At 48.1% G+C, this 25,583-nt stretch overlaps 1 protein-coding gene across 5 annotated transcripts in view; it reads right to left on the bottom strand.

The window, feature by feature from the left end:
- The window catches only part of BCAR3 (BCAR3 adaptor protein, NSP family member), a 201,940-nt gene that overhangs the window by 5,131 nt on the left and 171,226 nt on the right, over positions 1–25,583 (bottom strand). For 4 of the 5 annotated variants that reach the window (XM_082384084.1, XM_082384083.1, XM_082384086.1 and 1 more), the window contains 7 exons: positions 23,990–24,118; positions 21,106–21,548; positions 17,816–17,919; positions 16,034–16,686; positions 11,052–11,167; positions 7,095–7,266; positions 4,168–4,279 (listed from right to left, as the gene is read on the bottom strand). In XM_082384084.1, the coding sequence (XP_082240210.1) occupies positions 4,168–4,279; positions 7,095–7,266; positions 11,052–11,167; positions 16,034–16,686; positions 17,816–17,919; positions 21,106–21,548; positions 23,990–24,118 (1,729 nt within the window). Of the gene's footprint in view, positions 1–4,167; positions 4,280–7,094; positions 7,267–11,051; positions 11,168–16,033; positions 16,687–17,815; positions 17,920–18,737; positions 18,946–21,105; positions 21,549–23,989; positions 24,119–25,583 lie in introns of those variants that run through there. The other variant, XM_082384087.1, reaches the window with a different exon arrangement.

The raw sequence follows: 25,583 nt of genomic DNA, 5'->3' as shown, positions 1-25,583 counted from the left end.
TAATAAAGGCCATCTATAACAAGCCCACAGCTAACATCATACTCAATGATGAAGAGCTAAAAACTTTCCTTCTAAGATCAGGAATAAAAGGATGATTATTCATCACTTCTATTCAACATAACATTGGAAGTCCTAGCCAGAGCAAATAGGCAAGAAAAAGAAAGAAAACCATCCAAATTGGAAAGGAAGATGTAAAACTATTACTATTTGCAGATGACCTATTATATATAGAAAACCCTAAAGACTCCACCAAAAAACTGTTAGAACTAATAAACGAATTCAGTAAAGTTGCAGGATACAAAATCAATATACAAAAACCTGTTGCATTTCCATATGCTAATAACAAACTATCAGAAAGATATTAAGAAAATAATTCCATTTACAATTACATCAAAAAGATCAAAATACCTAGGAATAAATTTAACCAAAGAGATGAAAGACCTGTACACTGAAAACTGTAAGACTGATGAAAGAAACTGAAGAAGACACAAATAAATGGAAAGATACTGTGCTCCCGGAATGGAAGAATTCATATTGTTAAAATGTCCATACTACCCAAAGCAATCTATTGACTTAGTGCAATCCATATAAAATTCCAATGGCATTTTTCACAGAAATAGAACAAACACAATCCTAAAATTTATGTGGAACCACAAAAGATGCCAAGTAGCCAAAACAATCTTGAGAAAGAACAAAGCTAGAAGCATGACATTCCCTGATTTCAAACTACATTACAAAGCTATAGTAAAACAGCATGGTATTGGCATAAAAACTGACACATATATCAATGGAACAGAATGGGGAGCCCTGAAACAAAACCACACACATATGGTCAATCAATTTGCCACAAAGTAGCCAAGAATTTACACTGAGGAAAAAGGACAGTCTCGCCAATAAGTGGTATTGGGAATACTGGATAGCTACATCATGGAAGTGCAAATCAAAATCACAATGAGACATCATCTCACATCTATTAGAATGGCTGTTATCAAAAAGACAAGAAATAACAAGTTTTAGCAAGGATGCAGAGAAAAGGGAACCCTTGTGCACTGTTGGTGGGGATGTAAATTGGTGCAGCCACTATGGAAAATGGAGGTTCCTCAAAAAGTTAAAAATAGAGCTGTCATATGATTCAGCAATTTCACCTCTGGGTATTTACCTGAATAAAACAAAAACACTAATTTGAAAAGATACATGCACCACCCCCCTGCCCCATTCACTGAAGCATTATTGGTAAAAGCCAAGACATGGAACCAACCTAAATGTCCATCAATGGATGAATGGATAAAGAAGATGTGGACTCATGCTCTTGGACTGGAAGAATTAATAGTTAAAATGGCCATACTACCCAAAGCAACCTACAGATTTAATGTGATCCCTATCAAATTACCCATGACATTTTTCACAGAACTAGAATAAATAATCATAAAATTTATATGGAGTCACAAAAGACCCAGAATTGCCACAGCAATCCTGAAGAAAAAGAACAAAGCTGGAGGCGTAATCCAGACTTCAGACAATACTACAAAGCTACAGTAATCAAAACAGCATAGTATTGGTATGAAAACAGACATATGGATCAATGGAACAGAATACAGAGCCCAGAAATAAACCCACACACCTGTGGTCAATTAATCTTTGAAAATGGAGGCAAGAATATACAATGGAGATAAGACAGTCTCTTCAGCAAGTGGTGGTAAAGCTGGACAGCTACATGCAAATCAATGAAGTTAGAACACTCCCTCACAGCATACACAAAAATAAACTCAACATGACTTAAAGACCTAAATATAAGACATGACACCATAAAACTCTGAGAAGAGAATATAGGCAAAACATTCTCTGGTATAAATCATAGCAATGTTTTGTTAGTCTCCCAAGGCAATAGAAATAAAAGCAAAAATAAACAAATGGGACCTAATCAAACTTATAAACTTTTGCACAGCAAAGGAAGCCATAAACAAAATGAAAAGGCAACCAACAGACTGGGAGAAAATATTTGCAAACAATGCAACCAACAAGGGCTTAATTTCCAAAATACACAAACAGCTCATACAACTCAATAACAAAAAAACAACCCAATCAAAAAATGGGCAGAAGACCTAAATAGACATTTCTCCAAAGAAGACATACAGATGGCCAATAGGCACATGAAAAGATGCTCAACATTGCTAATTATCAGAGAAATGTAAATCAAAACTACAATGAGGTATCACCTCACACTGGTCAGAATGCCCGTCATCAAAAAGTCACAAACAATAAGTGCTGGAGAGGGTGTTGAGATAAGGGAACCCTTCTACATGGTTGGTGGGAATGAAAATTAGTGCAGCCACTATGGAGAACAGTATGGAGGTTCCTTAAAAAACTAAAAATAGAGTTGCCATATGATCCAGCAATCCCACTCCTGTGCATATATCCAGAGAAAACTCTAATTCGAAAAGATACATGTACCCCAATGGTCACAGCAGCACTATTTACAACAGCCAAGATATGGAAGCAACCTAAACGTCCATCGACAGATGAGTAGATAAAGAAGATGTGGTATATACACACACACACACACACACACACACACACAAAATGGAATATTACTCAGCCATAAAAATGAATGAAATAATGCCATCTGCAGCAATATGGATGGACCTAGAGATTACCATACTTCATAAGTGAAGTGTGTCAGACAAAGACAAATATATGATACTACTTACGTGTGGAATCTGAAAAGATACAAATGAACTTATTTACAGAATGGAAACAGACTCACAGTAATAGAAAACAAATCTATGGTTACCAAAGGGGAAAGAAGGGGAGGGATAAATGAGGAGTTTGGAATTAGCAGATACAAAGTACTATATATAGGGACTTCCCTGGTGGTGCAGTGGTTAAGAATTCGCCTTCCAATGCAGGGGACAGGGGTTTGAGCCCTGGTCCGGGAAGATCCCACATGCCATGGAGCAACTAAGCCCGTGCGCCACAACTACTGAGCCAGCACTCTAGAGCCCATGAGCCACAACTACTGAGCCCACGTGCCACAACTACTGAAGCCTGTGCTCCGCAACAAGAGAAGCCACCGCAATGAGAAGCCCATGCACCGCAACCAAGAGTAGCCCTGCTCGCCACAACTAGAGAAAGCCTGAGCGCAACAACCAAGACCCAACACAGCCAAAAAATAAATAAATTTATTTTTAAAAATACTATATATAAAATAGATAAATAACAAGGTCCTATTGTATAGCATAGGGAACTACATTCAATATCTTGTAATAACCTATAATGAAAAAGAATATGAAAAATATATATGTATAACTGAATTATTTTGCTGTACATCAGAATCTAACACAACATTGTAAATCAATTATAACTTCAGTAAAAAAAGAAGAGGCATGTGTGTATACACACACACACATATACATATATACGCAATGGAATATTATTCAGCCATTAAAAAAGAATGAATCCTGCCATTTGTAACAACACGAATGCAACTTGAGGGCATTATGCTAAGTGAAATAAGTCAGACAGAAAAAGATAAATACCATATGAACTCACTTACATGTGATACCTAAAAAAAACAAAAACAAAAACACCCTTTGAGCTCATGGATATAGAGAACAGATTGGTGGTTGCCTGAGTTGGGGTAGGGGGAGAAGTGAAATGGGTGAAGGGGATCAAAAGGTACAAATTTCCAGTTATAAAGTGAATAAGTCCTGGGGGATGTAATGTACAGCATGGTGACTATAGTTAATAATACTGTATTGCATATTTGGAAGTAGCTAGTAGAGTGGATCTTGAAAGTTTTCATCAGAAGAAAAAAAACGTTTTGTAACCATGTATGGTAACAGATGTTAACTGGTCTTATTGTGATCATTTTGCAACATACACAAATATCAAATCATTATGTTGTACACCTGAATCTAATACGTAAGTTACACCTCAATTTATAAAGCTAAGCACAAAATAAGGTAACTAGTAGCCTATGTCTTGTTTTAGCAACTGCAGACCTACAAGCGATGCTGTCATATGATAAAAGCCTTGGTGACCCATCAACAGTCCTGCAGATAACTCAGAGCCTCATAATATGCCCTGCTAAATGCTTCGATCAAACCAGAACAGATATGACACTGCCAGGGCTGCCACCAGACCCCCTTGTCCTGATCCTGTGCTCACCTCTGCCTTCGTGCAGGATTTTGCTAAAAGGCTTCAGCTGTTTCTCATAGAGGATGGCGGTTTGTGTGTACTGGTGCCGCAGGGCAGTCCACGTTTTTTCTAACCTTGTGATCTGGAAGAAAGAAAGGTGTTATCGTTTTGGAAAAGGCTCTTTTTAAAACTACCTTTTTGCTTAAGTTTTGGAATGGATGATAGAGGTACATGGTAAAAACTCAAAGCAGTTGAAAGGAGTGTACAGAGAAAAGCTAATCCCCACCCCGACCCTGCTCTACATTGCTCTAATGACCCATGAGACACACACACCTTTTAAAATAAATGCATGTCATACTACACATATTTTCCTGTTCATTGTTTGGAAATTATTCCGTGTAAGTACATATAAAACAGCATAGAACAGTGTTGTTTTGTTAAACTTTTGCCTAGTGTTCCATTTATGCATAAACCATAGTTTAACTAGTTTCCTATAGATAAGCGCTTTAAACATATTTTTCTATTACCAAATATCTGGAGGATAAATTTCCAGAAGTGGAACTACTGGGTCAAAAAATACATGTATTTTAAATTTTGATAGGAGTTGCCAACTGTCCTCCACAGAGGTTATACTGATGTAAGGATGTAGAATGTGACATACAGCATTTTAATGTTACTTGTAAGTAATAAAGTCTGAGACATGTGGAAAATTGCCTAGACCATATGATGCCACTACTCATTCCTTTTCATTTCTTTGGGAACAATTCAGTCAAAACCAGCATATGCCACTGACTCTGACTGCCCTAGATAAATGGTCCCCCACTCACACCTTAAAACCAGCAAGCCCGTGTCTGACCTTTTTTACATGAAACAAGGAAGGAGGGAAGGGAACTAATATTTATGGAATGAGAGCCAACTCTGTCAGGTATTTGAGGAATTTCATTTAATCCTCACCATGCCCTATGAGGCAGGTATTTGGCTTCATTTTACAGGTCAGAAAACAGAAGAGATTAGGTAACTTGCTCAAGGTTTCATAGCTGCTAAATGGCAGAGCTGAAATTCATTTCCTTGGGCTCTAAGAGCTCCCTGTGTATTCCAAGAGGAAGGTGAGAAAGGATCACCATCAGCAGATTTGCTGGGAAGGAAAGGATGTGGCTGTTCTTCCTCCAGCCACCTACCACCCCGCCCTCTCTTCTCTTCCCCCTCCCTGAAGCATCTGCCTTTCTGAAAGGAGCCCTTGTCTCTGGGCTAGGCCCATCTCCTGGATGCTCTCTCTTGATACCAGAAGCTTCGAAGAGAAGGAGCAGGTTTAGATGATGACACACAGAAATGATGTGACTCTCCTCTCAGGTTTTTCCTGGGCCTGCCACTCCCCTCCCCAAGCAGGGCCCTGAACACCCTAGAGGACTCTGCCCCCTCATTGCTGAAGTGCTCCAGAAGGGAGAAGTCTGATGCTGCTGTGTGTGGGGGTGGGGGGGCAGCCATCTATAAAGGCATGTTTAGGTGCTTTGGGCTAAGTCCCTATGTTTAGGTGCTTTGGGCTAAGTCCCTATGTTTAGGTGCTTTGGGCTAAGTCCCTATGTTTAGGTGCTTTGGGCTAAGTCCCAATGTTTAGGTGCTTTGGGCTAAGTCCCTATGTTTAGGTGCTTTGGGCTAAGTCCCTAATGGCTGAGTTGGATGTCATGGACTGCAACCACGTTAATGCCACAAAACACCCCCTTCACTTCTCTCAGAGGAAGCTCTGGGCTGGGGGGCCTATGCATACAGCTAGCCTGTTAGCCCTCAAAATTATAGGCAGTTTTGGATAAGAGGAAATAAATATGATGTAAATTAAAAACACCCAAATGAAAAATTAGAACTCCTGTTAGTATAGTAGAAGTCAGTATATCATGAAAATATGGCTGAACTTGCTTATTTCAAATATCGCCCCTATGCAGTTCCAGTGCATCTAAAGAATTTTGAAAGCTCTTGGAATATTAAAGTTGGAATTGACCCCTCTCAAAATTTCCTGGTGAAAGCATGAGGTTTTTCGCCTTCTTGTTTGAAAGGTGACCTCGCTTTCGTGCAAGGAAATTATGTTCCTAACATGCCCTGACTTGGCAACGGTGCCCCAGTGGCAATGGTGGATGTTCAGTGAGCGCCCGGCAGGATTTCAGAGACAATCTGTGGCTGTGAAACAGCCAAGCTAAATGAGCAGCGGTTTTGGTGTTAGGGGTTGCACATTGGGCTTGTGGGACTGTGGTCTCGTACTCGAAGTCACCGAGCACCTAGGGCTTAACACAACGGAAGTCTGAAAGCTGACTCCTAGCAGTCAAGACAACAGGACCACTTTCCTCTATGAGGTCCATTTGACTTCAAAGACAGGTTTTCAGTTTTGACCCTCCTCCTAAGAACAGTCTGTCAAAGCAGATAAATTCAAAGTGCCCGATTTCAGAAACTCTGCTTAGGGGGTTATATAGCAGATGGGCCAGGAATCTGAATTTTTTAACAGCAGAGTCTGTTTTAGGTGATCTGAGGAACATACTTTGAGATAAATCACTCTAGGGATTCTTAGAGAATGTCCCAGTTTGCCAGTCATTACCCCAAACTGCCCGCACATCCGGTGACCCAGACAGAAGCAGTCTCTTTCTTATACAACACACCCAAGCCAGACGTGATCATCCTAACTGGTCCTTCAGGAATATCTATAGTTCCTGAGGATGACTCTTCTTATCGTATATCAAAAAGAAAGTGTAGGTTGTCAGCAATTATCTGCTGTTTTTAAAAACAGAGCCAAAATACTTGGGACACTGCTCTTGTTTGCCCCCTAATTAAAGCAGCTTTCACTAAGATACGATTTACCTTTTGAGGTTAATTAAAATCATCTGTGATTTGCTAAGCATGGGCTTGCAGACCACTTTGCAGAACGTTAAGTACACACAGGCCCACAGGGCCGCACAAAGCAAGTGAGAATTTACCTGCGGCATTTCCAAGGCCTTCATGATGGCCGAGAAAGAATAGAGGTCCCCCATGGAGTCTTTCAGCTCCACTGCCACCTGGATGATCCTATTGAGGGTGGCTGCTCTGTCCTCCAAAGTGCCCGTGCAGCCCAGAATGTCCACTGCAATGCCGATGGCCATCGTGTTGTGTCTGAGAGGGAGGAAAACAGCAGTCAGGCCCAGGGCCAACAGGACTAGGAGGAAACAAACCAAACTGGCCAGGGAAAGGACTGGCTTTCCACCATTTGCTGCTATCGCCCTGGGATACACTGGCAGCTCAGCCGGTTTGGTTGCTGATTTCAACAGAGAGATCACCCCCCCATCAGGCTGACTGCAGCAGGGCCCCGGGGAGGCCTCGGTAGGTGTCCTATGGAGAGTCAAAAAGGACAGATGCCCCAGGACAGGGCTGTTCAGCCCTGGAGCAGGGGGTGTGAAGAGGGCCCTCCTGGGGTGAAGCTGCTCAAAAGTGCAAGTGGCTCCTTGTACCTTCCACCATGACAGGTCTGTGGAGACGCCAGGTCCCCCAACACACTGGGGAATCCCTTCCTCAGGGAAGCCATGGGCCACCTCCCCTGAGCCCCCTGGACTGGGGGATGCAAGGGACAGAAAAACGAGAGAACATGCTTCATTCAGGAAGACGACATGGATGTCAGAACAAAGAAAGAAATGAGGAGCTAAGAACAGAGTGTCTGTGGCTCCGGTCAAGGGGCCAGAAAGTGAATGGAGATGTGCACAAAGACTCAACAGTAGACCAGCAGGATTTCCCTGTAAGGTCAGACCTAATAAAATTGAAATCTTGTATCTGCCAACAATCCTCCCTTTTCTCATCCTGAACTACACAGGTCAACCTCGCAGACCCAAAACAGGAAGCAGAGTGGTCTTTTCTTTACAGACAATGGGACCAATATGAATGGGGTCGCAGAGAGGTCTCCTTCCTGGTGGCAGCAGCACAGCCTGTAAACCCGCCTCTCCTTCCTCCTGGGGACCAGGAGTTCCTGCCTTGGGCCAGAGTAGCCTCAGGTAAATTTCTCCAGGCGCTGGTACAGCGCTGGAGGTGAAGCCCTGATTCACAGCTATAGTCGAAACAATACGACTTTGCCTTTGAAACTGGGCCACCTTGTCCTGAAAGTTCACAGCTAAGGATGTTACTCCAAGACCATGCTTCTCTCTGTGCCCACGTGTGCTGGTCTCTCTCTCACTCTTCTAGAGCAGAGAGAGGTGTGATTCATCTAATGCTTAGCATTACTAGTTTCTCTAATGATTGTTAAATCAGTAACGGGCTCTGCTGTCTGTGAGGGTTTGCGCATGTGGGTATACAGTGTGTGCTTGCTCGGAGTGTGACCTTAGGCTGTTACCTGACTGCTCCACTCCCCCATTTCTTCATCCCTAAAATGGGAACAAGGGTTGTTGGGAGAAAGACTGTGTGTGTGCATAAAGATAATTAAAGCGCCTGGCACCACAGCACCCAGCAAATAGTAGTTACTAAAATTGTATCTATATGTGCATCTCTCCCTCTGTATCTTGGTCCCTTTTGCCTGTTGGTCTCTCTTTCCTTTTTCTTTATCTTTTTTGCTGATTTCCTGTCTTTCCTAATTAATGGATCCTAAAATAGGCTTAAAGTATATTTTTATTATCTGTTGTACTTATTGAAGAGTTTTGTTACCCATTTGCAAACTGTTAAGGTTGAGCCAAACATTTTAGATGTTTAATAGTAAACTAACTTCCCATGTTGCCTTCAACTGATTCTTTAATTCAGTGTTTTTTCCTGTGTTTTAATGCCCCTTAATAAAAGACAGGTTCTCTACTTCTTTAAGACCTGGCATTATATCAACAGCTATTTGGGTAATTATATCCATTTGTTTAACCAACATTTGCCTCAAGCCTCCTGTGTACACCACCATGAGAAAACCAGCTCAGCAAGGCGGCCCTACAGCAGAAGCTCCCGGGGTCGGCAGGGGGAGGCACTAAACGTTATACAAAGGATATCTCTGCTTGCTAGGCTTGGAATGGGTGAGGTGGTAAGTTTAAAATGAAGGGTAGTTTGTATTCAATTCTCAAACACAGTAATGTCATTTGATCCTGCAGGACTGCTATAACCTTGGCCTTTATTTAGTAAACACACTGTAATGGAGAAAACAGCTCTCCAAGCCCTAGCAGGTAGATCCCACAGGTCAGACCTGAACAGGAAACAAGCCAAGGAGCCAGACCCCAGGCAGGTGGCAATCAGGAGAAAGAGGAAACGGATGTAGACAAGAGTGGAAGTCAGAAAATAGCCCAGAGAGAAGCCTCAAGCCTGCTGACCTCAGCCTGGGCCTAGAATCCATGCCCAACACACCTAATGACACTGATAAAATACGGCCTGCAACTGGGGAGTTTTCAGGCTGAAATGTATCACATGAGAAACGGGGACACATGGCAGCACAGCTGATCTCTGTGGCAATGATGACCACCGGGCCCAGACCAGGAAGGAGGGAAAGTTAGTGGAAATGAGAAGCCAGGCCCCTGCGGCATGGGGAGGCAAGAGGACGCCTGGAGAGCGGGGCTAGCATCTAGAACAGTCTGAGCAGGGAAAATAGGGAATTCGGAAGTCGGACCTACATTGCCCGAAGACACTGAACAACAGGCCAACAAGCACCCACCCTGGCCTCTGATCAAAGGCAGCAGGGGCCATTTCCTGTCCTCCTACCTCCCAGAAGTCTTCCATTTGGTACTCTGGGTGTTTCCTATGGGATGCATCTGTGGCTGTGAAGCCAAGGCAATAGCAGTATTGGAGCCATTTTATCTGCTTCATAGTCAGGTAACCTGGAAAGCAGCTGTTATCGACCCTCCCAGGCTATTTAAAATACAATGTTTACTTTCTAGGGGCTGACAGCCTAGGACTGCACTGTCCACTAGCCATATGTGGCTACTTACACTTAAAATAGTAAACAGTAAAATAAAACATTGCATCCTTCAGTTGCCACATTTCAGGTGCCCGGTAGCAACATGTGGTTAGTGGCTGCTGTAATGAGATCTCTGCCATCACAGAGAGCTGCTGTACTGGACAGCACTGTGACCCAGAACATCAGGGAAAGCCATGGGCAGGGGATGACGGCACTCGGGCCCCCGGCCCCTGAATCACCCCTGCCCTCTTCTCACAAAAAGCCAGGGCCCTGGCTGTCCATTAAAGACCACACGTGTGTCGTGGCAATTGGGAACCTGGTTGGAGAAACAGAAAACTTAAGATAACAAGATAGTCTCACACACAAAAAACAATCTTTTCTTTTGTGTCAAAAAGGCCAACTTCTACGATAATATGAGAATCTAGTCTAGTGCTTCTTAAAAACGTGCCTCACTACTTCTATCTTTTTAATTTCTAAATATCCGATGTTCAAGTGAGTGGGTTTTAATGGACAGCCAGGGCCCTGGCTTTTTGTGAGAAGAGGGCAGTGATGCTTCAGAGGCCGGGGGCCTGAGTTCCGTCATCCCCTGACCTCTGATCCCCCATCTGTCCACCCTTCAGAGAAAACATTGTTCAGACTCTGTTCTTCCCAACTTCCCCACAAACTCCCACTTAATTCCTAAAGCAGTCTTGAACTCCGGAGACGAGGGGGCCGCAGCTCAGCGAGCCGGGCTGGAGGTGGTAAGGCGTCCGTGCTCCGCCTGCCTGCAGGACTGCTCCCAGCCCAGGCTGGCAGGGGCTGTGGTGAGCTGTGCTCCCAGGCGGATCGTCTGTCCGCTCCTCCACCTGCTCCTGGAGCAGGGACGGGAACGTGCTCTCTGTTCCCTGACTTCCTCTTTGCTGTCTCTTTGAGCTTCTCCAGGAATTCTCTGGCTAGAGCTTCTGGGCCCCCCGCCTTCAAGCGAGGCAGAACTGGGGTGGTGGGTGCCTGGCCTCTCCCAGCTCTGCAGCCTGTGGCGTTGAAAGCGCCATAAATGCAGAGCAGCACTGCTCACCTTTCAATGATGTCCAGGCGCAGCTGGTGGCCATAAGGCAGGGTGATGAGCTCCAGCCCTGAGCTCATGCCCATGTTCTTCCTCATCTCTTCAGAGACTTCAAGTATCCTCGCGACCTGTCAAGAACACAGGTTGAAATGAACTGGACCAGGACGTGGGCTTGCTGCAAACACGAATTTATCACATGGAAAGAAATACACTAAACTGGAACAGTGTGGATGCACTTGACTTGTTGCATTTCTTTTTAAGCAGTGGCATCTTAGGATACAGTTTTAATATATTTGGAGGATTTTAATACACATACTGGAATGTAAAACCTGGGAGGAAAGCACCTAGATTGGTCTGCAGAATCTGCAGATTTGGTGTTTCTGCCCGGTCAGAGAACGGTGCAGTTCTTCAAGCTTTTGTCTAACACAGGCTGGATCCTGCTGTGATGTTTTGCTGCTAACAGCAGGGCTGTGTGTGCGCAGAGCAGACGGATCCCCTGCAGTGGAAAAGCAGAGCTGCGTCCAAATGCTGCTCTGCTGCAGGCTCTGCCGTTCATGTTCTCACTTAACGGCAGGGCTGGCTCCTATTACCCTTAATTACACCTCTCCTGGGCTCAGGAAACGCAGTGTTCGTCTGGAAACCATTAGAAACGTGTATAGCGATTTGAAACCCGAGGTCTCAAACACACCCACTTCTTCCCCCCACCCCGAGAGGTCTTCCTTAAAGGAAATCTGGTTTGTTTGTCCCAGCCAGCTCTCCCCATCTCAGTTCTAGTGTGTGATCACAGCTTATTGGAATCAGGTATTAGTTGACCACTTAGGGTTATTACATGCTACCTCCAAATACTACAACTGAGTCAGGCCGTCTCTAAAACGGGGCTGGTGACACTCACAGAGCACTGATGTACTAACAGTGCAACTAGCAGATACAGTGGGTCAAACCAACCCTGGACACGCGGCAGGCGCGGGACAACCCCTCTCCTTGAGCCGGTGTTGTCCTCAACTATAATTATCCCGGGTATATGAACAGTCCAGGTGTCTTCGTAACAGGCCACGAAAAACATCTAGAAGTTTAGCTGATATTATTAACCTTGACCCTTAACTTCTGTGGTTGAGCAGAGGCGCCACTGTCAGCCCCGGGGATGACCTGTCCAGTGCAGACTCCAGAATAGGATGCAGGATTCATACTCTGCTTTCTGGGCCTCAGTTTCCCCTTCTCTAACACAATGGGTAAGTTCACCTTTCTCAAAGACTCTGCCAAGGATCAAATGACCCTAAAACCCCAGCTATTTAAAAAGTCAAGTTGTGAATCGTTGGCCACGTGGAAGGGGGAAGAATTCTGGCCGGATCTCTGGAGAGAGATTTACACCTTGACCATGACAAGGCAGCCCTGAGGCACACCCCGGCCACCTGCAATCACACACATTTTGCTTGCTTGTTTAGACACCTGCCCTGTCAGAGGCTCCAAACCCAACACATCCAATCCATGCACACTCTGTGTAACAAGAGTCAAAGCCTTGTCATTGATTCAGTTTTATTCTGGAAGCTGTTTTCCTCTCCAGTCTGTTTTCCTTCAGTGTAAACATGCAATCCCCTGGTCACTTTCCTGACGTATTACCAGGAAATGCTGACACCTGCTTGCCCCAAGGCTGAGCTGTGGAACAAGGGGGCCCTGAGGTCACAGTGCAGAGCCTGGATTAGGTCTCCTGGAAAAGCCTGGGGCCATGCAGCTCAGAGATGCAGAGGAGGGATGAACACTTGTAGAGGATTTACTATGAGCTGGACCCGGCAGTGCAGGGTGACATCAATGCCCCACGATGAGTTATTCTAGCCACCCTCTGCTCTTCTGATGTTAGCCATCCTAGCTTTGCAGGATCTCTGAACTCTGCCTGATCCTCATCCCATTGCCTCAGGAGCTGCTGCAGTGACCCAGGGGAGCCCTGAGAGGTACCTGGCCCTGCTCTCCTCCCAGCTGCCAGGGACCTTCTCCAGAGAAATGAGATTGCCTGGCTCCACTATCCGTGTCTGTTGTCCTCCGCAGAGGACTCTGATTTGCACTGTGCTCTTACAGGCCTGTCTCCCTCACTGAACTGCAAAGTTCTTTGAAGGCAGCAACCTGGCACGAGCCCCAGAATAGACTTAAAAACAAGAAGAAAAGACCCCAGGCCCTCCCCCAGTTGACCCCATGTGCCCTTCACCACCCACACAGGGTGAATCCTCCATAAACCAACCCCTCCCCCCACAGCTTTTGACCTCTGAGTCTCGGCACGTGTGTGTTGCCTGCCACCTGGAAGATGCGTTTTGTGTTCTTCATCAGGCCAACTCCTACTCAGCCTTCAAAACTCATCTCAGACATCTCCACCCGGATTCCCTCTCTCCCCTATGTTTAAGACCCTACCTCAGAGGCCCTGCAGGTCCTGTACTTTCCCCTGCAGAGCATTTCCCACCTGGGCTGTGGTCTGAATTTCTGTGTCACCGTCGCTCCTGCCTCTCCCACCATGACCTGGCCTGGCTTGGCCCACGGTTGGTGCTCAACCAAGGCTCAGTAGAGAACACTAGTGAACACTTACTTAGCTTCACTCTGGGGCAGGCATGGTGTGAGGGCTTTAGTATTCACAGCCACCTGGGTTGTGGCACTGTTCTCCTTTTAGAGACCCCGAGAGGCAGGGGGAGGTGGCATTAGCCTCAGGCAGTTCATCCCCAGAGGCCAGGCCCTTGGCCGCTGGGCCTCCCTTCTAGCTTCTGCAGAGCCCAGTGGGTGAGTGAGGCCAAGGCGGTGCCCCTTTGCAGGGTGGGAGGGGCTCAGCCTGGGGAGGGGCTCACACTGCTGGGCAGGCAGCCTCCAGGCGCTCAGGGCCACGCACCTGTCCTGACACCCCGGGCTCTGTGCACAGGTGGGAACCAGCACTTGGGCCCCAGATGCTGCCCAGTGCCTGCTCTGGGCTTCTGGTGGCCCCATCTGGTTGCATTTAGAGTCAGTAACAACAGCCTTTGTTTTGTTTCCCTCTTACAGATGCTAGTTGTGCGTGCTTTGTTGGCAAAGCCCTGAAGTCAGTGGTTCAGGAAGAGAATAAGGAAATGGCAGGGGACTCTGGAGGGAGGAAGGAAGACTTAACAGCCCTGCCCTTGGGGGCTGGGAGCGGGGGTCAGTCAGGGGGCTCCTGCTCAGGCCTCTGCCTCGCTGCTTGGGGGCTCTGTCCAGCCCCTCTTCCAGGGGTGCCTGAAGGCAGATGGGGGAGTGGGACCCTCACCAGGAGGACAAAATGCCAACAGAGAAACAGAACAAGAAGGAGGGCAGGCTGCACATTCCTTCAGTTGAGAACAGACTTCCAAGGCAGTGGGAAGGTTCCAGACTCTCCTGCAAAGAGTGGTCAGGTGTCTCACCTCCTCCTAGACTACCACCAAGCCCCGCCTGAGGCCACAAGGGGGAAGGATTCATTTCCTCCTGGAAATTAGGCTGTTCTGTAAACCCAGACCCATGGTCCCACAAGGAGCTTCCTCCATGGAGAACCCAGACAGGTTCACGCCAGGCTCCTGGCCTATTGGTGTGGTTCTGCTCTCAGATCCAGGGCCCAGGATGAGAGCTACTTACTAGAACAGGAGACCTAAATCCTCTTCCTGCCCAAACAGATTTAGCTCACATTAAAGTGAGGTAAGGTCTTAACAAGGCAAATTATCTGACCGCTTGGGGCACTGTCCAAGGACACCCAGCCAACCACGCAAACAGCCCTTGTTCTTCCAACACAGCCCCTTTCCTGGCAGCCCCCCAGACTGTTCACCCCAGAGCAGCCAGCACCTGCTTAATGTTCCTCATTAAGGAACATTGGGAGGCCCCCTGCGCCCCTGTGAGCTTCAATCAACTGAGGAACTCACTGGGGGAGTACTCCGAGATTAGATTTCCTGCCATGATTCATGACCCAGGAAATTTATTTAGGAAAACCCAATTCCTCAATAAGCCCTGATCTTTGAAGCTAATTGACTCCACTGAGCTACAAATGAAAAAGGACTTTAAATCTCTCTAAGTCCTTATCTGTTGCTCAAATGAAGGGATCTGTCTCCTTATACTGAGGCATGGGCTAAGCACACCCCAGCCTTAAGCACCTGCTTTCTAGAAATTTCTCTCTGAAGGATGAGGTTGTCTTGGGGCCAGCTATGAACAAAAGCCACCCATATCTAAAAGAAATGCTTCCTATCAAAAATGATGATGATGTAAACACAGATTTATGTAGTCACATGGAAAGATAGTCATGACATGTTGTTCGATGGAAGACAAAAAGGGTTTGGAATGGTATGTATAGACCTGTGCCATTTCTGTGGTAAATAAATAGATATGCATGCAATTATTATTTACATGTATCTATTTGCGGAATAAATGTTAACAATAGTGATCACCAAGAAGCTGGATTTTGTGTGATTTTTATTTTTTCTTTTCTCTTAATCTGTATTGTATAATTTTTCTCAAATTGTATCTTATAATTTTATTTTATAATTTTTCTAAATTGAGCAAGTAACTTTAAAAATGTTTATCCTAAAGACCATTTTCATAACAATAAAACAAATATATAATGTACATATGTAGCATGTACAATGAAAATAAAAACAACCAAGGCTCTGCTACTCCAGAAACTACATTTTCATCTACAATCTACTCTTCTTTGGACTTGACTTCACCAGTTGTGATGGAGTTGAGGCTGGGGGAGAACTTGAAAATCCATACCAGCTGGGAGAAGGACACAGCAGGGGTAGGAGAGGGAAGGCACGGCCCTGGGTAGCAGCCTGCATCCCTCTGTCTCAGGTGAATTGTACAAGCTTCCTGCCTGGGCAAAGGTTGTCCTGGCCTGTGGTCCCCACCCCTTAAATAAATCCCCACACCCAGGTTATCATCTGAGTTTTCCTGTGAGCAAAGCAGTCACAAGGTAAGGCAGAATGAGGCCCAGACAGATCCTCCTTCCAAACATTCGGAAGTCCAACCAAACCCACCCGCCGGTCACCTACCTTGCAGTCCACGTTCAGCATGTGCTGGGCGATGACCTTGGGGTCGTTGTTGGTGAACAGTTCTTTTGCACGCTTCAGCATCGCAGTTTCCAGGGGCTTGTTCTCAGGAGGAAGGAGCTTCGACTCAAGGTCGTTGGGCTTGAAGGAGGAGGCAGTCTCCAGGAGGGGTGTCACGAATGTACCCTCGTCCTCCTGCCCCTTGTCCCTCTGGGTCGGCAGCGGCTCCCAAGGCTTTGCCCCGTCATTGTCATCAAGGATCAAGTAGCTGGTGTCAGAGTTCCGGGCAGCTGGCCCGCCGTTCTGTTTGGCGGTCAGCAGGTCCACGTAGCTGTCCTGGGCACAGAAGGGCGGTCGTGCTGCCCCGTCGCAGCCTGCGGCCAAGGCTGGGTTCAGTTCGCAGTAGTTGGCCTCTGAGTTGAGCCAGGTGGATGGAGACCGGGGAGCCTTGAGCATGGGCGCTTTGCAGGGCTTGGGGGGAGGTTTGGGGCATAGCTGGCTGTCTGAGCCCCTCAGTGCCCCCCCTGCCCTAGGGTCCGAGGAGACCCTCCGAACCACCGCTGGGCTCAGGGTGGGCTCGCTGCCTGTCCTGAAAACCGGTGAGTTTGGGCAGGGTCTTGTGCCTACACCTGGGGACTGAGGGGGCAGCTTACCACCTGTGGAGGATAAGAGAGGGTCAGAAAAAGCTCAGCTGTGCGAGGAACATGAAACAGACAAAACTAGAGTGACAGCTCCTGGCCCTCAATTCAGGCCCTAGGTTTTCGAATTTCGCCCGCAAAAGAAAGTCAGTATGACCACCGCAGGCCCGATCTAGAGCAGTCTAGAGCAGTCTAGAAGCAGTCTAGAGCATGTCAAGGGCTAAGATGGCCCCACCCCACTTCCGGGGGAATTCTAAATCCCAGCGACTACCGACAGCTGGGCAGCAATGTCATTTTATGGTCACACAAGGTTAGTACATTCAGAACAGGGAACTACATTGAGCTTGGAGGGCAGTGAGTAATCTAACCTCGCCCTAAGAAACACAAGTCTTTAGCATAAAGACTTTAGCATAAAGGGGGGGCCCTGAGTCACTCTCAAAGCCAGGGTGGATCCCAGCCAGCTTTAAGGAAGAGATAGAGACACACGGGGAAGGGAGAAAAAGACACTGAGATAACCCACATCCAAGCGGTTTACAAAGGGGCAGCAGGAAAATCACCTTGTGGTTCCCCAAGGAAGGTCGGTTATAAAAAAAACGAAAAACAATCCCGTCGCCTATTAACATAATTGCTTACTTGATTTCCCCACATTCCATACCATCTCACTCTTCTGGTTGTGGCAGGAGAATGGAGAGGAAGAGAGGTCTCTACCGGGAGCCCCAGGACTGACCGACTCACCGTCTGCCCAGGGAGGAGACTAAGGGGGAGGTGCATTCATTATGAAGACCACCAGTTAGCAATTGGGCTTAGAATCAGGAAACCTGGGTTCAAATGCTGGCTTCACCATTTACTAGACAGATGAACCCAGGCAGGTCACTTAATATCTGTGCCTCAGTTTCCTCAGCCGCAAAGACGATAACCATGCCCACCTTGAAGGCTTGTTATGAGGCGTAAAAGCTAGCACCCATAAAGCGTCCAGCTCACTGATTTGCATCTGGATATAGTTCTACAAACCCCTCATCCTACAGCCTGCAGACATGGAGTCTTCTGTCATTCCCAAATTAGGTGACCAGATGGAGCAGGCGAAACAGCCTAAAGGAAATCAGGGGAATGCTGTCACCCTCCTCCTCCCAAATTCCCAAAGACCTACCAATTGGCAGGTAACTTTCCGACTGGTGGGCTTTGAGGGACAAGGCTCTTCTGTCCTGCATGTGATCCAGGCAGGCTGGCTGGCTACCACTCTTCTCTCTATTTCTGAAGCAAAAGACAAGTGGGGCAGAAACATGTCATTAAATCGTAAAACCTTTAGGCAACGTCATGGAAAGTTTAAAAAAAAAAAAGATTGCTCAGAATGAGATGCTCCCGCACAGCCTAAGAGTAAAGGAATGTCTGGTGGAGGGTGGAAATTACTGATGGGGGCGATTAGTACATGACTGTGCCGTGGGCTGTGCCCCACGTCCCCAGGACCAATCCAGTTAGGTCCTAGGCTGCCTCCTCTGAGCCCTTCCATCCTGTTGAGCAGATCAGGGTAAAGGTTTCAAGATACTCTCAGGAAAATCTGATGAACTGGAATGTGTACTTTTAACAGCGCCTAAAATTACTTACAGACCCAGAAGGAAAGACTTGTGTAACTAACATGCATTCTCCACCAGGCCTCACAGTGCCACGGTCAGGAAGGAAGCTGTGGGGCAGTTTCCATTTCAGTGCAAATCTCAGCGTCCCCCAGATAACCTGCAGGGTTGCCCGAGGAGCGTCGAGGAGGATCCCACAGCCAGCCTCCTCGGGCCGAGTCGGGAAAAGGGACTTGGTGGGGTCACCAAGCAGCAGCTGCGAGGCACGGAGCACAGCCGCACAGGGAAAGGTGGAACGAAACGACAAGATCAGCTAGCATTCCTCTGTCCCTTGCCAATTCAGATTGGGAATTTCTCTAATTAGCACCAAAGGACAGAATTTCTCTTTTGCTGAAACAGAAAGCACTGCACCAGCCAAGTCGTAATGAACTTGAATCGGCCTCCCCCTCTCCAACGCCCCCGACAAGCTTATGTTACAGACATCGCCAAGTTCTCTCCTACCTTTGCAAGCACCAAAGAAATAAAACAAACCAAACCCCCCCCCCCCCAAACTTCCAGCAACAGAGAAATTCCAGCAACGCCTCAGAGATAAAGCAGGGCAGAGGGCAAATTCCAAAAGGCAATAGCTTCGGCGAGGCGATAGTTAAGCAGTGATCACCGCCAGCGGTCGGACTCCAGGGCCCCATCACCGGCCCGGAATGCAACCTGGCAGAGCGCACGCCTATGCCGGCGGGCAGCCAACCAGCAGGCCTGACGTCAGGGAAGGTGTGGAGCCGCTGGCGCGGAGGGGCAGGGCTTCGGGGCATCTTCCGTGCTGAGCCCACGCCACTCCTACGATTAGGCATCTCTGGGCCTGCAACCTGTGCCAAGGGGTGACAAGGCTTAGGGAGCTCTGCTCTCAAAGGGCAATCCGAAGAGTGGCTCTGTTAGGTTTGTATCGTCGACTTAGTGACTTTCTCAGCCTTTCTTTTGTTTATCTTTAAAAAAAAAAATCCGCATTTTAAACCCAGGCTGCTGAGGGCTGACCAGGCGGCCTTCCTCCCCAGCACCGTTCCTGGCAGGGGTCCTGTGGGTCATCCTGGCTCTGTTCACGACACTGACTGCCTACTCACCAGTTCAGCAGCCAACCCCCGCCCCCGCAAAAGAAACAGAAGAGAGGCCCCCTTTTAATATTTTAAGGGATCTCACGTCCGATCTTATGTCCATGAAAAGGAGAATTTCTAAATGTCAGCTCTTGCCTCCCTCCCTGCAACTGCCCTGAGTCCTGCATTCTACTGCTCTCCAGAAAACAATAATTATTAGGATTATGAACACTCACCTAGCACTTTCTATGTGCCGGCGCTGTTCGAAGCACTTCACAGATCTTAAACCATTTAACCCTCAAAAGCCCCACCTTTCCAAGAAACTGAGGCCCAGAGCAGGTAAGTAGCTTGTCCAGGGTCGAGCAGATCGGGGGTGGACCAGCATTTGAGGGCAGGCGGCAGGGTCCACCGCCAGACGCTGACTAACATCTCCCAGAGCTTCCTAGTAGCACACAGCCGTCATTCGTATTACTCACAGAGTCCTGTATTTTGCTTCTGAATTTTTGCAGTCTAGAGATTACAGTTTATGACATTTCCTCCTGGCCCAGAAAGAAAACCAGTGAGTGGAATAAAATATGTTGTGCAAGCTTGGACGCCAGGGAGCTGGAGAAGGGGAGCCGTGTAACTGAGGGGCTGGGACCCTACCCTGCCTGCCTCTTGCCTGCTTTCCTTTCCTGGCGGTTAGATAATAGGCACAAGGCCTCCTCTCTCCATGAGAGACAGGTCCTGTGTTAACACAGGGCCCGCCACTCACAGTTGACAGCGGGGCGCCTCAGCTCAACCTCCACTTCTCTGAACTCTTCTCCCCGAGATCCCCCGAGGGTCAGACTGCAGCCCCCAGGCTCTTGACGTCTCCTGTCTTAGGACTCTGGTCTGTTCTGACCTAGTCAACCACCCTCTCCCTTTGGACCAAGCCCTCAGCTAAGCCTTCAGGCCTAACTTCCCTCCTGAACCCCAGAACTGTTGCTGGACACTGGCCCTCAGCAAGCCCACAGTCGCGTCTCAGATGGAACAGCTGGTTTTTCCTCCGAAGTCCTCGCCCTCCGGTCCCTCCCGCGGTGTCTGACTTGCCCTTCTCCATCGTCCCCTCATGCAGAAGAGTCTCAGGAAGGCTGGGTCTGAGTCTCCTGACCCTCGCCCTACTCCACCCGCACAGCCTGACCCTCCACGGCTCACTAGCTGCTATTCCGGCTCCTCCCCTTCCTCACTCCTCTTGCACAGCGCTGTCCCGTCCAATTCTTAGGACATCCCGTTCCCCACATTGAGTCTCTGAGGCTCCTCCAATCCCCTAGCTTGGCATTAAGGCCTCCCCGATCTGGTGGGGGTCAGTCACCTCCCTAAACCTCCCCCTGCCAGCCCCCTGCACGGACCCTGTGTTCCAGCTCCACCAGTGTCCTCACTCCAAGCAATGCTCGCCCCTTTTCTACCTCTACTCTTACGCTCATGCTGAGCCCCCTCCCTCCCTGGGAATACCCTTCCCTTTGCAGCATCTGTCCACGTTTTCCCTAGCCTTCAGCCTAGCCGGAACCCTTACCGCCTTCGCTGGGAGGTCTCTCCCACTCAGCCGTCCCCTTCCTCAGCAACTGCATCAGTTATTTTTGGCACTAACTCAATTGGGAACTAATCACGCACTGCCTCGTGACAGTTATTCCAGTGACACTTGACATTCTTCTTAACGTCGTTCATGGTTCTTCTGCTCCTGGGGGAGCACGCCCGCCTAGCTAAGCCTGCTCCTGGCCAGAGGGTCCCCCACGCTCCCAACACTGACCAAGGAGGCCCTGACCCACCTGAGGAGGTTGCCCCTGGGCAGGCTCTGCTCTCGGGCCTGGGGGCCGCCCATGGTGAGGCTCAGCCTCTTGGCCACGTCCGGCCTTCCCTCGATGAGGCTACCCTCCTGGGCCCGGCTGGGGGAGGTGCCGTAGTGCTCCTCCAGGCACCGCAGGGGCACTGTCCTGTTGATGGGCTGGAAGATGATGGCTCCGCTCTGCTGGGAGATGGGCCGCCGGTTGCCCACATAGCAGCGCACCAGGCCGGGGATGGAGTCGAAGCTCTCCGTCTCAAACTGGTACTGCACTCGGCTGTAGGCCTCACTGAGCCGCAGGACCGTCCGGCGGATCTTGAAGTGCTGAGGGAGGTTCTTCCACTGACAGGTCAGGACAAAGTTTCCGGGGCTGGACAGGGAATCACGAACCAGGAAGTCACCGTCCCGCTGCACGAGGTTTTCTGACACCTTTGGGACAAAACAGTGAGTGAGGGGTAGCCAAGGCAAGCTTAGCTGCGCTGCGCCCCACTTCCTTGGGCCAACAGAGGACAATGCTATTATGTCTCTTCTTCCCCAGTCGGCTCTTCATTTCGTCAAATGCCAAATTCTTAGAAGACCCACTCATTCATTTAAGAGCTATTTGCTGATCACCTACTATGTGCCAAGTACTACTGTAGGCACTGTGTTTATAGCAGTGAATGAAGCCGACGAGAGTCCCCGCTGTCTCAGAGCTTCTGTTTTTAGCGGACAGCTTCTATTTTAGTGAGGACAAACAAGCAACAGGTACGGTATGTCAGATGTTGTAAAGTTAAGGAAGAAGTAAATCGGGATGCGGGCTGTCCTCTTAAATACTGTGGTTAGGAGGGTATCAGGAGAAGATGATATTTATGCAGACCTGAAGGATATGAAGTGATGGAAAATAAATGAGAAAATATGTGTCTGGTGGGTCTGATTCTCCCCCTTTCCCCAACAATTGGAGGAGGGTGTTTGTTGTCATCTACGAGTCACCCTCAGAGCCCTCTCCTAAGACACCCCTCTCCAGGCCTGGTCGGTGGGGAGGAGGGTCCACATGCAGGTGGAGTCCAGGCACTGTGGAATCGACCCTTGAGTGTGGTTCTGGGCACACCGATTACCCGGGAGGGCCTGGAACACAGTGGGCCGGGTCTCTCATCTCACAGAGTTATTGGGAAGATTACATACCTGCATACATACTATATGCAAAGCACTAGTACAGTGCCTGGAACACAGTAGATGCTAAAAAAATCATTAGCTATAATGATGCTGGTGTTTATAACAAAAGGAGAATTTATACTGTGTTGTAGTATGGTTGTTCCTGTAGCTAATCTGCCTGGGTTTGCATTCTGGCTTGTCTGGGTGACGAGTTACATGGACAAGTTACACTCGGTTTACATCATCTGTAAAACGGGGATAATGTCACCTACAGAAGAGCTATAAAGATTTAAAGGACTAAAGTGTTGGCTATAACTATCATTATTATTGTCACAGTCTTTAGTTATACAATCGGGAATGATGTATAGCTGACAATTTACACTCATGGCAAATGGGAAACAAATTTTATGCTCACGATAAGGAGAATGATGGTGGTGACAGACATCAGATTTATAAACTCTGATAAGTTTTCTAGGACACACCAACATTTGATCCACTAGCTTAGAATAGTATGCTACCATGGTTACCTTAAAATTGCATCTTAGCCTTAAAAATGTTTCCACACAGAAATTCCATTTCTTGGAATTGAGCCTGAGGAAATAATGATAGTCATGAACAGTAGTTATCTTCAAGGATGTTGGGGAGAGTGTCCAATACAGAATGGAGAAAGCAAACAGTGGACACAGACAGTGGAGACTGGTGAAGATCATTTCAGAGCAGGAGAAAATTCCCAGGATATATCACTAAGGGAAGAAAGTGGGCTGCAAAGTTCTATGCAGCATGAGCTCATACTTGATTTGGAAAAGTCTGGCAGGATTTATATCGAAATGTTCACAGTGGTTATCTCCAGAAGGGAGAATTACAGGTAAGAGTTTAATTTTCTTCTTTTTACTCTCTTTTCTACAATCGATTTTACACCAAAAGAAGAAAAAAAAAACAAAGTTAGAATCAGGATTATTTCTTTGATGATGCTGAGAAAGCTGCTACATTAAAAAAAACCGGTCACAACATGATGCCCTTCCCTCACCCTCGGCCACCCCTTTCCTGTCACGTTGTCCTGCGTGACTGGTCAGATCAGGTTACAATAAAAACCCAAGGGAAACTCTATGCCTCAATTCTGCACTTATTCTATTTTTCAATTTCTATACTATTAAATACAGAAACATCATTCAAGGCTATGACCCAAAGGACAATCACACAAAGTACATTCTGGCCATGAGTCTGTGGTCGCTGGTATAATTCCTCTTCTTTCCCACCCCCGGGCCTGGGGCCGGGGACGGGAGGGATGGAGAGTGAATAAGTGCCGGCCCCACTAGGGCATAGGCGGCCTTGTCGCTCTGGGTCACCCGCCCTGATGATACCCTCTCTTCACCTGAAATTAAACCACTGCCTTGAGAAGGAAGCAGGCTCCACAGGGTATGAGGCTGCAGGCAGCCGGCCAAGAGTTCAATTAGCTGAACCACAGCCCAGCCTCATATTCCCTTAGGTACCACCCTGCACTGCTGCCTCCTGCCTGCGCCTTGTTTACAGAACCACAGAACACCTGCTCTCCCTTCATCCACTCACCGGCGGCCACAGGGAAACGTACTTTGGATTCCTGACCGTAGCTCTTCCCAAGGTCTCCTTAGAGACGGGCCTACGTTAAGTCGCCACAGGCCACCCTGTAGTAGTGCGCGCTGGCTGAACCGGGGCTCGCTCCTGGTGGCCTTGGGCGCGTGACCCTGCACGGGGGCAGGTACCTGTCGGGGGATGCGGCCGTGGTACCAGGCGTGGCTGCGCAAGTCCTCGCTGCTCAGCAGCAGCTCCTCCTCCAGCTCCTTCTTCAGCCTCTCCGGGGTCCTGTCCATGACGTGCCTCTCCTTGGAGAACTGCAACACAGGGTCACCAGTGACCTCCCAGCCTGCTGGGGCCGGCGAGCCCAGGCCAGCCGGCTGGAGACGCCGGCCTTGCGGTCGGCTGCTTTGCTAATCAAACCAGTATATGCCCAAAGCCCCGGTCAGGTAGAGGAGGCTGGATAATGATTACAGTTAGCTGTGAACTTTCATTTCTCTGGCTGCAGAGAGCGTGTAGTAAAATTTTCACCTGCACTCGGGGACTATGATAGGAGAATCGGCCAAGCCGCTCCTTTTATCAGTCTACTCGGGTAGCAGCTGAAAACGTGGGGAGCAGGGCAGGGGGCGCCAGGGAGAGATGCGCCAGGCCACCCAGCGAGCTTCCTCATTCTCCTTCAGAGCTGTCCTAACACAGAGCTGGGAAGGACAGAGTCCCAGCCGGCCCGTGGTCCCAGGCCTGCAGGACAGTGCTGCCCAAAGCGCAGTCCCTGGGCTGTCGTGATGGCTCTGAATTCTTTGCTCCTGGCAAACTCCACTTCAGGATCGAGTTTGCCTTTAGAAACGTTTAGAGCAATTGGACAGAGTAATGTCTCTTGAATCCACTAACAGAAGTCTGAGTTTGTATTTTGTATGTGATTTTAATTTCATTTTTCTGATATTTCATTTTTTTATGACAGATTGGAAAAGGAAACTTATATCAAAACAAAGAACTGGCTCTTCACCTCAAGTAGTTTGAGAATCACTGAATCTAGGTCACTGCACAGCGGCCGGGACGGGAGTTCTGGGTGGGTAGCACTTGTTCCGGGTTTAATTTAGAACCCACGCCCACTTACAACATGTGAACTGAACTTGGACACCTTCCTGGTTCCCGGCAAAACCAGGCTCAGGGACTGTGGCTGAAGGTCATATGAGCAGGAAAAGGCTGTGTCCTTGGTGTTTTCTCAACTTCCCCAGCTTGGCCTCAAAGGCCTGTAGGAATCACAAAACTATCCTCATCACACTGCCCTGCACCTTAGCAAGGAAAGAGCCCCCCAAACCTCCTCCACTCAAGAAGAAGAAAAAGACCTGGGATTTTACAGCTGGATTCTCATCCTCAGCCCACGAGGGCACTGGCCACAGCATGACTCCCGGGCTGTTTTCAAGGTGGGGCTCTGGCTTACTAATGATTGACTTCTCCCTCCTCCTCTTCCCCACCACTCTTCTCACAGAGTGTTTGACGGAGGAGCTGAATACCTATCAAAGAGATACTGATGTTGGCTGCCCACGGCGCCCGCAGGCATTAGCACTGATGTTTGACACTCTCGGCTTCGATCATTAATTATGTACAGGTACATCTGAAGACAGCTCGTTGGGAAGACTTGAGTACAGAATATAGATGGTCAACCAGGCCGCATTTGCTATTCGTTTATTGTCTGTCTTGCCTCCTGCTAGATAATAAGCTTCACGAGACCAGAAGCCCATCTGCCTTCTTCCCTGCTGCCTTCGAGCAATGCCTGAACAC

The sequence above is a fragment of the Balaenoptera borealis genome (genome assembly GCF_965194805.1).
Source record: "Balaenoptera borealis genome assembly, chromosome: 1".
Taxonomy (NCBI): Eukaryota; Metazoa; Chordata; class Mammalia; order Artiodactyla; family Balaenopteridae; genus Balaenoptera; species Balaenoptera borealis.
This window is presented reverse-complemented; position numbering and strand designations above follow the sequence as displayed.